The 17,628-nt window shown below is 28.1% G+C and overlaps 1 protein-coding gene across 2 annotated transcripts in view; it reads right to left on the bottom strand.

Annotated features, from left to right (window-relative positions):
• The window catches only part of LOC136977034 (ras-related protein Rab-2-like), a 35,010-nt gene extending 19,653 nt beyond the window's left edge, over positions 1-15,357 (bottom strand). For both annotated transcript variants that reach the window (XM_067272464.1, XM_067272463.1), the window contains exons 1-3: positions 15,233-15,357; positions 11,140-11,211; positions 3,770-3,837 (exon numbers count right to left, since the gene is read on the bottom strand). In XM_067272464.1, coding sequence (XP_067128565.1) covers positions 3,770-3,837; positions 11,140-11,211; positions 15,233-15,278 — 186 coding nt within the window. In that variant the 5' untranslated portion in view covers positions 15,279-15,357. The remainder of the gene's footprint in view (positions 1-3,769; positions 3,838-11,139; positions 11,212-15,232) is intronic.
• Between the last annotated feature and the right edge of the window lie 2,271 nt (positions 15,358-17,628).

Here is a 17,628-nt window from a genome sequence, read left to right on the forward strand (position 1 = left end):
CTCTTATTAAAATTCCATCAAGAAATATAGCTGAGCATTATTAACAATTTGTTAATACATTATTTGTGATATTGATTTGGTGGCATATAAAAAGAATAAAATCTTTTAGAAAAATTTATATAATGAAAAACAAATGTTATTTTTATTGCAATATGATATCAAATTTAATAATTATGTTGACGTAAAAGATTTTCCAGGGTAAAGTATTATTTTCAAATAAACTTATTTTGTTTAGTAAGTTACGGCCATTGTAAGTTGCAATTTTGCTTTATAATTAGCACTACTTTCATGGTTTCAATATTTAATCTCAACTTCTCCTTTAACCACAGAGAATTCACAAGTGAAAATATCCTTTCTACAGAAGCTGTAATTCCCGAAAAACAAGAGATTAATTCTATCAAATTATTAATATCTTAAAATTCAATATATTTTTCATGTATTTCATTACTTATTTTACTCTATCTGTCAACTACATCAATTTTTTCTTTATTCCATTTCTCCAAATGTTTGTTATTATTGCCTTTATTAGCTATCATTAATTGAATAATTGAATTTCATCTTTTTTTTTCCTTGTAATATGTTCCTTAAATTCACTGAAACTATTTTGTATTTCTTGCCGTTTGAGCATCTTTTTCAGTGGCATTCATTCAAATTTATGACTCTTATGAATACAAAAGTTTTTTAAAAGTCAAATGGGACAAATGGGAAATGGCAGGATGGATGTGATAGAGCCAAAAAAAACACTAGTCATCTGCTCAAAACAGTACTTATGGTCAGTCTAATTTAAGATGTTGTTCAATTGTTCATAGACAATCCAATTTATAGAGGAATAGATATACAAATTATTACTGGAAAAAAAATCATTGTTTTGAAAGAGCATGATACCTTTTTAAGATTATATTTTCCTCTCTATTCATAGAATTAACTATGCTTATTCTAAATTGATAAAAAATAAAACATTTATTTTACTGTTTTTAACAAAATTATTATTGATCTAAATTTATTTAGTTGACTGTTTGAAATTGTTCAGTTATATATCAAATTTAAAATATATTTTTTATCATCTTTACACTCCCTTCTCCCAGGCTTGATTATTACGCATTACCAGATACTTTCTAGTTTCTTTTAACATAAATTACAACAAACTTTTGTTTGTAATTTGTTGTTATTATTTTAGTGTATTTTTAATGGGTTATTTGTATTTGTTATGGAGTGGCATTTATAGACTGTAACTTTGTTGTTAAAATTTAATGTATAATAAAAATATTAATATATTTAATATATTATTTAAATTATTTTTATACTATTATAAAAGCAGTGTTAATAACATTTCTTTTGAAAATAATTATTAAAAAAAATAGTAATTTATTATAAAATTTATATTATATTTATGTAATATGTAATGTAAAAATAAAATGTTATTTATGATGAAGTAGTAAACTTTATATTATCTTTACAGTTAGAAAATAAAATAAGTATCTTTAAATATTTATTAAAAGCAAAATCATTTTTAATATTTCTATGTAATATTAGCTTTTTTCAATTTGTTATACTTAAAAAATAGTACTAAAATTAAGTATCTAGTATATTTCATTCTGTATCAAACATTTCTATTCCATACAAGTATTTAACTTATGCTAGTTATATCAAACTAATGCAATTTTTAAAACATTTGTCAGTTTCTAAAAACTCTCTTCCTACATTACATCTTAAACATTATATATAAACACTACATTTCTATATCTATATCTATATATATATATGTGTGTGTGTAAAAATGAACGTGTGTGTGCCTATATCTCACTCTGCAGCCAAAACTACACATCGCACATGAATGGTGTTTGTGTGTGGTAGTAGTCCCAAGTCTCCCATCATGCACTATGGTGGTTGTGTCTCGATAGCTATAAGGGTGTGGGAGATATGGGGGTTGAAAGTGGTTGACTACAAAAATGTATGAAGCTTCAATGAGAATGTTCCAGTTATTTCTAGAAAGTTCCAGAACCTAGAGGTGAAATTTGGTACACATTAGTGTATGTCATGAAAATGCGCACTAAGAAGGGATTTTTCGAAATTCCCCCCGCAGGGAGAGAGGGAGAGCATTAACCTGAAGAACGGCTTTCTACTGTACTATTTTAGATGTAAATTTTTGTATTTAACTATGTTTCAGTAGAGTACGCAATGAAAATGAACACTAAGAAGGGATTTTTCGAAATTTCCTCCGCGGGGGAAGGGAGAGGATTAAGTCTTAACCTGAAGAACGACTTCTACTGTACTATTTTAGATGCAATTTTTTGTTTTTAATTACGTTTTTAATTAGTAGCCCCAAGTCTCCCATCATGCTCTATGGTGGTTGCGTCTTGATAGCTAAAAGGGTGTGGGAGATATGGGGGTTGAAAGTAGTTGACTTCGAAAGTGTGTGACGCTTCAATGAAAATGTTCCAGTTTTTTCTAGAAAGTTCCAGAATTTTTTGGACTATTGTAGAATTCTCACACATATTCTCTGTCCTCACTCTCATTCTTCACCCCTACAACCTACCCCCTCTCATTTGTTTTTAAATTAATAATACATTATAGTACATTTTTTAAATAATCAAATAATTTTAAAAAATTAAATGATAAAAAGAAACAGCAAATATTCTGGAACGTTTTGGATTACTTTAATAATTTTTAGATCTTTCAAGAATGTTCCATAATATTCTATATTATTTCAGAAAGACTTTTGGACGTTTCCGATAACAGATTAACTGACGCAACCACCTAAAGAGGTGAAATTTGGTACACAGTTAGGGTATGCCATGAAAACACACACTAAGAAAGGATTTTTCGAAATTCCCCAGTGGGGAGAGAAGAAAAGCATTAAGTCAACCTGGAGAACGGCTTCTATTGTACTATTTTAGATGTGATTTTTCGTATTTAACTATGTTTAGTCTTCATTGAGTACTTAGGGGTATTAAATTGATAACATTTCAGACATTATTATAAATATTTTTATATACAGTATTTCAATTTTTTAACCAAATGTTCGAACCGTTTTAAATTCGAATTTGTTTTTTTATGTTGGTTGGATTATAGAATAATTGTAAACGTTCGAGAAAATTAATCAAATTGAAAACAATTCGTTTGATTCTCAGCGGTAGGTCTTATATAACAATTTACTGTGGTTGTTGAAATATTGAATGTAAATAGGGTTTGCTTGCAAAATCTGAGTGAACGCAGTCGCAGATAACAGTTGAGAGATATGTGGGTTGAAAGTGTTAAGAATGGGAGTGTTAACAATGGAAGTGTTAAGAGAAAGCAACGTACAAGATTTACAGGCGCAGATGCGGTTTTATGTGTTTTTGCAGGAAATTGAACATATTTTTAGACCCATCTAAAAATTCTCTAATTAGTCTCTGGAAACAGGGGGACCTAATTCTTGCATTCTGTGAAAATGGGTAAGGTTGGCTATAACATAATAATCTTAATCTTCACTATTATTACTTTTTGCCCGAGCAATGCTGAACTTATCTGCTAGGAAAAGAAAAGTCTTTTAATGCATGTCTTTAATATTAAAAAAAAAAACTATATTACATATAAATGTACGAACAAAAATAAACCCAGCGAAGCGGGTACTTGCAGCTAGTATATATATATAAAATTTAATATAAAATTATATATTAAAAATGATATATATATATATATAATTTTTAATATATAATTTTATATTAAATTTAAACTGTTTATACATGATAAAAATAATAAACTATTATAAAGATAATAAAATATTAACTGTATCCCAAATCTGGAGTTTCACTTGTTTTCCATCAATTGTTATCATTCTTGCACCAAATTCAACACCTGTAATGAAAATAATTTTAGTTAAATCATGTATTTTATTAAAATACAGTAAAATCTTATTTTAAATAAAGTTTATACTTAGAAACTCATTGATTCTATTTTTATCTTACAAAAATTCAGATAAAAATCTAAATTTTTTAAAATTTAAGCAATAAATTAGTATTTTTTTATTTTGTTTTAGCAACATAGAATGTTTGAAATCATATAAATAGCAATATAATAAAAACTAGCAAATGGTAAAATGAAAATCTTTTGTATATGTTATGTAAGTTTCAGAAGAAAAGATTTATGTCTCAAAAAACAAATTCTATCATTTTGAAATAATAAATACATAAAAATTACAATTTAAACAAAAATTTTATTTCTTTTTGTTGAAAAAAGTTTGCTGTGAAAATTATATAAAATAATTTCTGAAACCTCAATCAAAGTTTTATCAAAAATAAATGATAACAAAATGTTAAAGTTCATTAAATATTAATATGATTGATTAAAAACTGAAAAATTAGTAAAAAGACTGCACTAGAGTAATAACTAATGACTCAGTATTAAAAATACTGAATTGTCTGTGAAATGGCAATTAAGCATTATGATACTCATTATCGTAAATTAAAAATATAACTAATTTTTTCAAAAACTTGTTTTAAACTTTCACATCAGCATGACAATCAAAAATCAGTTTCAATCTAAATGAATTAATCTTTATTGTAATACATTGTCAAACATGTATATGTTGTACAGCATATTACAGCACAGATTTATATACTACATAAAACTAATTTGGCTATGTTACAAATGTATAAATTAAAACATATTTGAATCATAAAATCAGATTTAGAAATCAGATGAATAATATACATGGAGAGATTCATTTCTTATTTGAAATTGATGCATGTTGTTGTGCGATCGGCCTTGTAAATTTCTCTCTCTTCCAAAGTTCTCAGATGTTCTTGATGTTGGGTGGTGCGGATCACTTTTGCCTCATTAAAAATCGATGTTATATCCGGGTTTGCTGCATACGTGGACAATGCCATTGTGTATTTATGGCGGGTAATGTCGGATTTATGCTCCTTTATTCTAGTGCATAGTGGGCGTTTAGTGGACCCTATGTACAGTAATTGTTTCTGCCATCTGTCGTCCTGTAAAGGGATACTATATACTCCCGGAAGTCTATACGCCACATATTGATATTTCATTATATACTCATCGGGCTTAGTGATGTTTATTTATATTATATACATACTTCGCCGGGCAGTATGTTAGCTGGCTGAGTGCTGTTGTGTTGTTGTTCTTAGGCCATGGACGTAGGAGTTGTCCCCAGCCAGTACCATATTTAACAAAGTAAGGTTATATCTAAATTAATATACTTTTGAAAGGGAAGACTCGCTCGTGGTCCGGGTGGCGTAACCGGCAAGTGCACCACACAGCAAGCGGAGGTTGCATGTTCAATCCCCGCTCTAGGTCAGTTCTTTTATTCCAGAAGGTTCTAAATTTATTTAATATTTACTTAAATTATAATTATTAACTTAGATAAGAGATGGTGCCTAACGTCTACCTCTAGTAACAAATTACTTTATATCAATCATTTCATTAGCCAATTTATAGCCCAATTTTTAAGGCAATTGTTGGTATTTCATCAAGCAGTTGTATTCAATAGGCAGAAAAGTGGCATCAAAACAAACCAGATGGATGAGTTTTTTTAACAAATCAAAGTCAAATGAAGTGCTAATGACCATATGTAATTTGCCTCTTTTTGTGCTTGCAGCAGAGCCGGTTCTGACAGGTGTGCAGTGTGTGCATGCATGCAGATGGCCAATAGTGCACTTTAAAAAATAAAATTCAAATATAATTTATTATTTTAATACCAGAAATTCTCCTGTCAAGCACAACAGACTACTTTCAAAGAGAAAGAAGAAATTAAAGAATTGAGAAGAGTACAGATTTCAAGAAATTCAAAAAGAGTAGCTAATGTTTCTACAAATTAACTATCCTATACTGACTGTGGAGGCATAGTTAATGTGCAATAATACATTTTAACACGTTCATGGCGTTATGAGGCACATGTGACTCGTATAGACATGTCTAGTTAGGGCTACAGACATAATTGCTTGTTTTTCCGTGGGGCGACGCATATGTTTTGATAACATTGTTCTACAAACATCATACTTGATATATTGATATTATTTTATTATACGCAATAAAATATATTAATTTAATAGTACGAAGCACGGGTGACTCGTGCCGCCCTGTATTAAAATAGACTACGAGTCACAGGTGACTCGTAACGCCCAGCAGCTGCCTAAACGTTTATCTACTGACGCCATGAACGTGTTAAATAACAGGCTCATTAGATTGTTACTTTCATTTGGTTAATAGAACATCACATGATCACTATAAAAAGTTTTTTTACTTGTTGTTGTAGAAGCGACATACTGCAGCTATCTTTTTTTTAAATTTTAAATTTAACGAAGTAAGTTTAAAATACACCATTTGACAAAATATTTTAAAATGCAACTTAAAGGAAATTCCATCATCAAGCATGAACTAAATGATGTCACTGCAATGTAAGTACGATTACGGATCCAAAATCAATAAAATATTTATTCTATAGCTAATATTTCTGCAAACTAAGTAGCCTATACTTTCCATCAGAGCATAATAAATATAACCAAAATTTCATCTAGATTGGATAAAGATTGCAGGAGTTATAAGGAATATACACACACACAATGGCTTTTATATTAGTAATAGTGGTCAGCGATGAAATAGATTGACGTTTGCATGAGGACTAATGATATAGCTGTGCAGTTTATGGACATAAATAACGTTGAAGCATACATGTTTTTGTATTAGAGAACTTAGAAGTGCAAGCAACAGGTGATGGGAGATTCATCTTTTGAACCAGGGAAAAATTCATCAGTAGGAATTCCAGACCACTATGATTGTTTCTTGTTTTAAATCACATATAAAGCATAAAATCTTGGAGTTTGTAAACTTTTAAAGATTGCAAACTCCCAAGTTTTATTTATGTTAACTTCTTATGATTAAGTTTATGCTTACATAGTTCATTGTGAATGGTTGCATTAAATAATATAGGTACAAGGTTTTATGTTTATATATATATTATAAACATAAAACTTCTTATATACTAAATAAGAAAAATTTCTTTAAATTAATTTCATTTTAATTTAGAAATTCTATTTTATGGCAGTGCTAAAATACAACTTTGAACAAAGGCACTTGTTATCAATTGATTTGAATATAATTAAAATAAATATATATCAAATATTTTAATGGATTACAACCCCCTGTCAACTATATGAAATGATCATAAAACATACCAGTAGACTCTCCTGGGTTGGGCTAGGTTATGAATTTACTGGCAATCAGTATTTAAAAGGACAGCCAAATATCTGTAGCATGCAGGTGGATAACATCCCAAAACCAGCCTGGCTTGCAGTATATACAATTTCCATCAGTTTCATTGCACACTTGTATGGCATAATATATGATCTCATAACATACACATTTCTATGGAATAGAAATCTCAAAGATTGAACAATTTCAAATACAGGTATTTCTTCCTTATAGAGGTTCAATAACATACCTTGTATTTTCTGGGTGGGCAGAAAATTTGTTGTTCACAATAAAATGGATTCTCAGAACAATGAATGATTTTCAGTGGCCTGAGCAATCCATTAGAAAATGAGATTCTATTGTATATAGGTCAATTCTTTTCCACATAATGGTTTTATTTCTTGCAAACTGTTATTCAAAAGTAATAAACATTATTATTTTGAATTTTAATTAAAAGAATATAAATGTGTTTTATTCCAACAATACTAAGTCAATTGAAGTTAAACAAATAATGAAGAACGGATGATGGCTGATTGTGTCCTTCTATCAGATTATTACTTTGTTTAAATACTAATCATCTTATCGTTTTAAACAACAAAGCAAGCAGCACATAGAAAAAGATAGAGAAATTACAAGTGACAAGATCTCAATTTGCAGCATCTATTAACTATTCTCCTACTTCCCTTTTTTGAAATTACTTGGTGTTTTTTGTCAGTTCAGTTGAATTCAGAGAATGATGAATATGTCAAATCTCTAAGCACAAAGAAGAATAGAAAAAAAATCTAGATGACTTATCTAACCTATTCCCACCATTGTACAACTGCTATTGCTAGGTGAAGGAGCAATTTTACTATTATAGACAAGGAAAGCATTTTCTTATCACTTAGTGATCTTATTTCAACAATCAAAATACAACAAAAAATCATTTTCTCTGTAAAATAAGATGTTTACTATGCAATGTCATTTCTCTACAGACTCTCCACTGTTTTTACATAGGTCACCTGTTTTGAAAGATATTTTTTCTGTCCCTATGACAATTACTAAAAGTGCAATAAATAATGGTTTGGTCAAATGCTGAATACTAAATATTGGAGAGGATTAAAGCCTGACAAATTATTCAGTATTACTATATTATTTTTCACATTATATAAGTTTTTTAATATGATTTTTGTCTTTTGATTATAATATAACATCTATAAGTAGGGGTTAATGACGTTAAAAATTTATTATTTGTATAAAAATTTATAATACAACAATTAGACTAAAAAATATTTTAAAATCTAGTTAAAACTTTTCACTCTTCATATATAGTAATTACATCTATAATTATTTTTGCTAGCTTCAGATAAAGAATATTTCTTATTGGATAATTCATGATAAAATGTAGATAGAACCAACTTTTTGAAATTTTAATGTATGATACAGCACTGGGAATACTTGACATCAATACATAATATTTCTTTTCCAAATGTTGTTGTTAGGACAATGCACTGTCCAATGTCATTCTGTAAATATTTTTCAAAAACAAATTCAACCAACCAATCAATCATAGCATTGTATAGCACAATTTTCCATTCCATAAAACATTTTCTATTGTTCTAGAATAAAACAAACATGATGGGTATGCCATCGTAGCAAATAGTGTTTGGCATTTATTTGTTGATTTGAGCTATAGCTCAACCACAAAAATGAAGATTGTAAAATTCAAATTAGCAGGTAAATTTTTTGACAGATGTCTTTTTTTTTATTTTTTTTACTATGACCACTATTTCAGGACAAATTAAATTGCTGCATGTGAAATAAGAAATTGTTTTAGTACTGTGTTGAAATTTCATGCAAAATTTAATTTTCTTATGATAATGCAATAATAAACATATTAAACATAATAAAAGAAGAAAAATATTGAATATAAAATACACAATTACATAAAACTGCATTAACATGTTGTTACATTCTCTGATAATTAGAATCATTTTGTTTGTTGAACTGTAAACAAATCACAAACTTCAGGATCATAGAACACTGTGGTTATTTTATGACCATCTTTCAACCAGTGTCCAAAGAGTATGAAATAATGATATTTAATATAAACATCATACTTTTCTGTTAACAATGGAATCATGCTGGTCATCAATCTAACTCCTTTCAAGGAAAAATTTTTGAATTGAAATAACAACTTCTGGTTTACATTGGAAGTTCTTATATAGTTAATTGGGACTCTAAGCTCCTGCCCCTAAGCTTTCCATATATAGTCTTGACTTTCATCTATGTAACTCCATTCTCAAGATTAAGGAAAGACAGACTGACAGACATAGAGATAACATGGATAACAGTGAGAATTTATAGGTCTACAATTTTTTCAAATTGCAGTCCAAAAAAAAAATTCATAAATATTGAAAAAAAATGCTACACAGTTTAAGGATTCAAAAAGCAGTTTATTCTAATTAAATATTTTGTGTGAAATATCTTGAAAAATGTTTAAACTGTGTTTTCATTCCTAGAACCATATAGCATTACTTTTGCTTCAGGATTTTTAATGAAAGATGGAGTCAATTGTCAGAAAGAAAACAAAACTTGTAAAGAAATAATGTACACTAAATCTATATATATAATTGAGATGAGTTGATAATAATAATAATCAGCGCAGAGCACAAACAGTTAGTTGAAAGTTGAAATTTGGTACACAGTTAGGGTACGTCACAAGAACGCACACTAAGAAGGAATTTTTCGAAATTCCTCCCCACGGGGGAGAGGGACAGGATTAAGGCTTAACACTTCCATCAACAATGGAAGTGTTAAGTAACAACGGAAGTGTCAACAATGGAAGTGTTACGTAACAATGGAATTGTTAAGAGAAAGCAATGTGCAAGACGCAAATGCAGTTTTTTTCGTTTTTGCAGGAAATCAAACATATTTTTAGACCCATCTAAAAATTCTCTAATTAGTCTGGAAACAGGGGGACCCAATTCTTGCATTCTGTGAAAACGGGTAAGGTTGACTATAACGTAATAATCTTAATCTTTGCTATCATTACTTTTGCCCAAGCAATGCTGGGCCTACCTGCTAGTGTAATATATATTAAACTGAAATAGAAATATTGAATCAAAAGTTATTGTTCTTTTGATCACTAACTAATAAAATGTGAGAAATTAGATAATAGACATTAAATGACAAGATTTAATTTAGAAAGTAAATAAAATAAAAGACTGAATAAAAGATAGGAAAACACTAACTTTTCAAATATATAGGTCTTGATTTCTTTCTTTTCTCTTAATGAAACTAATATTTTGTATCTATGACATATCTATAACTCATTGTATTAATTTTTGTAGCTTATAATTTTTATTGTAAATGTTAAAATCATTAAAAAGTACTATATCATAAATTAATACTAAAAATTATAAAAGTATAACTTTTTAGTGTTCCTTTATAAAATAATATTCTGTACAGATTTTGAATTTATTAAATAAAATAGTAAAACAAACTATTGGCAATATATTAAAAACCTTAATGAGTTGCATGAAATCTAAAGAAAAATATATTTATAAATTGAATGTGTTTTGATATAATATTAATATGTAAATATTACGTACAACATTAGGATCTATTTTTTTATATCAATTTGAATTTTAACTCAGAACTCTTAAGGATTTGCAGGAATAGACTATGAAATGTAATTAAAATTAATATCTTTAAAGTTTTTTTTTATATTATGAGACGATTCTAAAATAATAATAATAATTAAGAAAAATAAAATTCTTAAATCTATATATGTGTTAATTCATTTCAAATTATATTTAGATTTATGCAAAATTATAATCTATCCATACAAAATTAAAATACATTTTATATCCTGAAAAATTTAATTCAATGATTTTTAAATAAAAGTATTGTAAGAATTATTTTTATTTTGAATTTTTACATTAATATATGAAAAAATTCAATTACCTATTGTTAGATCATGTACTGGTTGAAATCTTTTATCAGTAAATTGTAATAATAAACAGGATTTTCCAACACCTGAAATAAAATAATAAATTTAATACACTACATTCATTATATTTCATTTATTTCACTTTACAGTCAAACCTGTTTTTATGCGGTCTTTTTTTGTGCGATTTTTTATTTGTGCAATTTTTTTTATGCGAATTTTTAATTTGTGCGGGTTTTTTTGTGCGATTTTTTATTTGTGCGGTATAGTTGGCGACTAGTCTCATGCGATTCGTCATGTCTCACGTTGACTTATTACAGCTAAATAAACTTATTATAGCATAAATGAACTTATTATAGTAACATTATTGCATGAATATGCGAAAAATGTAATAATTTATTTTTTAAGTCAAAAAAACAGCCCCTGGACAAAAATATGTAAAACAGACGATAGATGAGACAATGCAGTCAAGTGCTGACATCTGTTGTCAATAAATTCTATTTCGTACGGTTTTGAGTTATTTTCTATGTGAGACTTTTTTTATGCGGTCCCTGTTGACCACATAAAAAAAAATATTTTTTTAATTGTGTTGCAAAAACTATTTTTTATAGCCACTCGTGAAGTTTCGTGCGATTTTTTTTATGCGTTTTTTTTATGCGGTCCCTATCCACCGCATAAAAACAGGTTTGACTGTATTGACAAAATGTGTTTTAAGGCACATGTTTAAGTATTTATAATTTTAACTTCAATACATGGTATTACAATAACTAAAGTTTATTATTTATTACTTAAAAGTATATGTTTTCAGAAAGTTATAAACTACAGTAAATATTTAAATTTAGATCTATTTTAAATAGAAATATTTGTCAGCAAGTGTTGAGAATTGCAATTTAAACATTACTATTTTTTTTAAATAAATCAGCAAATTGCTCTAACAGTTCAGTTTATATTTATACATAATTATATATTATATAAATATATACACACACACACACACATAGTATATACATATGTGTACCAAGGATGCAGTAGAATGCCAATTATCTGAACTGATTTGTGACATTGTTTGAATAATCAAAAATTTGAATGATTAAGAGAAAATGGAAAAGCATTTTTAATCAAAAAACACTATTATAAATGCACTTTTATAATATTTTTGACAATTTTTTCTAGTCATTCACACCATTGTCAGACAACATGTCATTTACTTGACATTGTAAATTTTTACAATCCATAAAAAGTAAGTTTGAAAATCAAACAGAATATGATACTAAATACCAGCATGTAACAATTATGGTCAGGAATCAGACTAGAATGAACACAAATAACAGCATGGGCTGATTCTGTAAATGGAAACCCACAGAAGACTTTTAAGACTGAGTTAGCATTCCATGAATGAGTAAAGTAATTAGTAATTCTGATAATTTGTGTTCTAATGTATGTATTATAATAGATAACTTGAGACATAACACTCATCTGTTTTATAGATTTTGCTTTAATTTCACATTGGCAATCTGTACCTTCTTTCAATATATCATTTTTCTACTTTATAAACAAATACTTTAAGTGGTTGATTAACAATATAGCATAGCATTTTCCTATAGAATTCACTTTTTAATTAATTTGTTCTCAAAAGTGCCTTCTAAAAACATTCATTATGTATCTACTTTTGATTATTATTATAATATATTCTGCAATTTTTTATAAATGTATCATAATTGGTTATTCAGTTAGTCAGCTATCAAATGACATTAATATTCATAATCACTAAACTATTAATGACAATTAAGATACTGTTCTAATATTCTGTTGCTATTCTGTCAGTTATATGCTTCATTTGGTGAAAATAAATGAGTTTTTGCAAGTTCAAAGATGAATTTTGACTTTTTCTACATAAATTAAAGAAAATAGGATTTTCTTTAGATTTTTGTTTCATGGAAAATTTTTATCAAATGAATAGGCCTACATCTAAAATTTGACAACTAATTGTATTTGATATTCAAAAAAATAAAATTTACCAAAAATTTCAGAAAAATTAAGAATAAAAACTTGCATGAACAAATTTGTTAAACTCACTTTTATGTTGCATTATTTATATTAGAAATAATCAAGTATCTAGTCTGACATATTCGTATTATCTGTCAATTTTATTATTGACATTTTCAATACATACATAAAATAAATTTTAATTTCCAAACAGTTACTGTTGCTAATCCAAACCAGTTTTGTTCATTTTTTTTATTTTAATGTTTGCTAATAAAAGTAATTAATTAATTTCATTTTCCTTCTGAAACATTTCTCAATTTCATATTTCTAACAATAAATTTGAGAAATATAAATTTTATAAATTAAATTAATGATTTTAATTTATTATTTAATAATATAACAATATAAGTATATTGAATTATATGTATTTAAAATCATATTATTGACATTTTCAATACATACATAAAATAAATTTTAATTTCCAAACAGTTACTGTTGCTAATCCAAACCAGTTTTGTTCATTTTTTTTATTTTAATGTTTGCTATTTTTATGCTGATGAATTTGATACAAAACAACCACCAAACACCACAATGCCAGCTTTGAAAGCATATATTTAATGCAAAATGAATGTTTTTGATTGCTTTAAGCAATCATTAAATTTACATTTTCAAAACTGGAATTTTGGTATTTTGTGGATGTTTTATATTATAATCGTTTCTAAGCTGTTTTAAATTTTATATTATTTTGAAATGTATTTAATTTTAAAAAGTTAATGAAAATTTGCAGTACATTGAATTTCTTGCAAAGAAAAGGTCATATTAAATTTGTTTTTGAAAGATTTCCAGATTAATGAAAAAACATTAAAAAGAAAAATACTACTAGTAATTACAATAAAGCACTTAAACACAAAACAAAAATAAATTTTGCCTTTGAGCAGCATTCATTTTAATAGAGAGACTTGTTAGTCTCAGTATTTGACAGTACTTTTTAAAAAAAGAATATATTTATAAAATTAACATACTACTGTATTTTATGGACTATAAGCCCATAATTTTTTAAGCACCTTAATTTTTAAGCAATTTTTAAAAAAAAATACCTATAAGATGCTACAGACTATAAGACGCACCTGAATTTTGGAGGCAATTTTTCAAAGAAAAAAGTGCGTCTTATAGTCCGTAAAATACGGTATACATTTTAACATAAACAGGAAGTTCATATTATATCATATTATAAGTAATCAATGAGGATTAAATTATGGCCATTTTAAATTATTTACTTAAATTGTGAACATTTAAAAACCAATATACAGTAATTGGAAAGAAAAAGTTTAATTGGGACTGTATTACAATAAAACAGATATATATATATATACACACACACACACACATACATCTGTTTTATTATAATACAGTCCCAATTAGACTGTTATATGTTGTATACTGTACTGTACTAACAACTCAATTCAAGCTCTGAGTGATATGTTTGAGATTTTAACAGAGCTGTAGAGCATACTCACAGGAACAAAAAAGTCAAAGGAACCATATCTCCACAAGCAACTCTTCGTGAGATATAGCCCTCCAAAATTACTCTATGTGACATATTTCTATGCTTTTATTTCCAAAATTAAAAAATTAACTACATTAATATCATATTGCAGCTTGCAGTATAGTATGCTTAGAATTTAAATATTAATGCAAAGATGGAATTTTCAAGAACTGTAATCTTGTGATCTTAAAACAGAGATAATATAAATACTATTGTTAAAGAGAAACAATAGCATGTATCATAATTACACATATCCTACGATTAAACAAGTTATTACCTCGATATACTGTAAACAGTGACAAAATAAATTATAAAAACATATAATTGAAATAATCATTTAAAAAATTCATTTTTACGTCATACAGAATTATTTAATATATAATAATATAATACAAGCTTTATTAATGCAGGAACATCTGTTACATGAAGCGATTAACTTATTTACCGAGGAAAATAAATGAATATAAAAAAAATTCATCAATTTCAAATGCCATTTAACTCACATGCAACATATTTTAAAACGTTATAAATCATTTTTTAATTGCATTAAATGTGTAAAACTTAATGAATGAATTTACCTGTGTCACCAATAATTATATATTTGAATAAATATGCATAAGACATCTTCGTTCCTTATTTACTAGTTTAGTACACAAACAAGCCAACCCACTGAATCATACGGATTGCGTCAGCGCTAGTGGCGACATCTTTCGGAAAATTAAAATTAATCAGAATTTCATATTTTTTAAAAAAATAATAACGTTAATAAATGAAAAGTGTTCGTAAAAATTAATTACATAAAATTACAGTTAAAAATTCACACTATAAAATAATTTTAAATAAATTTTAAAATATTTGTAAGTTAATGCTTGATCAGTTGGGAGGAAAATGCACCCTATTTGTTCATAAGTCTGTGACACATTCGATGACAAAGGTTAAAGGATTTTTGAAAATTTTTCGGTTTTTAAAAAATGTAGAGTGAAGCTCTTAAAATAAAAATAAATTTCATTTCGAGAATTTTTAGGTTAATTAGTCTCAAATTCTTAACTGTTACAAATTTAGGTTATTGAAACTAAAAATAAAAAAGTGTATTTTACAGGCAAAAATTATTAATCATCGAGTAATATAATGTTAAACACGAATTATTTACAATTGTAGAAAATACCAGAAATAAATGCATAAATATAAATATGATTATTTTTATATATATTTATCAGCCGGGCATATGGTTGGTTTGACGGAGTACAGCAACACAAAACATGGGCGACCTGCCAAGAGGAATACCTATCTATAGAAAAACCTACCTCTCGGAAGGTTTTTCTATAGGAAACTGGCCCCCCATTCAGGTATTAGACACTTGAAGAAAACCCGGAAAACTTCACAGAGCCAGTCCTTGGTGAGCAGTGAATCCGCGTTCAACTTCCAGTTTTCAATGTTTTTATCCACTCGGGCATTGGTGGGCCTGGGCGGTTTAGGCGTCAGTTTACCGCTCTGAAGAGTTCAGGATCAAATCCGGATGGTTGATAAACCGCAGGAATTTTTTTATGGTAAAATGTCTCAGATATATCAGATCCCGTTCCTCATCATCCAGCCGTTTCCGTTGTGAGTTTGATCGAAATCACGTTGGATATAAAAAAAACTTTCCTGGTGCCCACAGGACAGAAAAAGTTAAAACATATATATATTTGGCATAAATAAATACTTAAAATCAAATCGAAGTTAGATTCTCTGTCATCTGATCTGAATAAAACAGTTTTAGTTGTTAGTTAGTTGATGTTTAAAATTAGTAGTTCAAATAAAAAATAATGGGTATACTATAGATTACTCCCTATGGAATTTCGTGTGTTTGGGTATATATCTGAACTCAGGGGACCGAGACGAGTTCAACGATACTCTACTTTTGGACCGGAGACGAAAAATAAAAAAGTTATCATACTTTTTTCCGGCGATCGCGCAATGATAGGGAGTCGCGTCGCTCTCCGCTAAGTCGGCCTCGCTATCGCGATCGGGAGTCCCGTCGCTTGTCGTTAAAATTGCCTTTAGTAGACGTTTCCCCCTTTTTTTATTTTGTTCAAGAACTACCGTGAATCGATCACTAGTTTAGCACATGGCGGCGTGTGGTGGCGCCCATACGAGAGGTCAGTCGGGCCGCCATGTTCGCTGCCATAAGTAACATTAACCGAAATGGCAATCGCGCGATGATCGGAAGTCGCGTCGCTTTCTCCGCTCTCGTATCGCGTGTTTAACGCTCCGGGAGATGACCGTAGTCCGACGTCACGGTTTGCAGACTTTACCGCAAGATGGCAATACTAGCAACTACGGTGCCGTCTGCATGAGAGCATTAAAAAAGTATGGTAACTTAAAAAGTGTGATAACTTTTTTATTTTTCGTCTCCGGTCTAAAATTAGGGTACCGTTGAACTCGTCTCGGTCCCCTGAGTTCAAATATATAATCAAAGTCCTGAAATTCCATAGGGAGTAATCTATAGTACACCCTTTAGTTTTTCAAACATTTGAAATACGATCAAGGCATTTAAAAAGTTAATTGAACCTATTGTAAACTGTCAAAACGTTATCAAATAAATTAATAATCAGTTTTCCTATATTCCGCTCTGAATAGTTCAGGATTTATATAATAAAATTCATAAGACATACTTATTAGAAATTCTGAAAATGCATTTCAGTTAATTTCATTCATAATTTTTTCTATTATATTTCTATTTATGTATAAAATAGGGTAAAAAAATACAGTTTTGCTGATACTAAAGATGGAAATTTAACAACTAAACCAAATAAAAATAAATAAATAGAAAATAATTTTAAAATAATATTTAGTTGAGTAGAGAAGGAAAACTGAACATGTTAAGTCATATAAAGAGTAATGACATAAAAGCCTCGAATGTCACGTTAGGCTATTAACTCTAAATTTGTACGAAATTCAGAGTTAACAGTTACAAATTATTATTTATACTCTA

This window comes from Centruroides vittatus, unplaced genomic scaffold, assembly GCF_030686945.1.
Source record: "Centruroides vittatus isolate TY-2023 unplaced genomic scaffold, ASM3068694v2 contig_439, whole genome shotgun sequence".
Taxonomy (NCBI): domain Eukaryota; kingdom Metazoa; phylum Arthropoda; class Arachnida; order Scorpiones; family Buthidae; genus Centruroides; species Centruroides vittatus.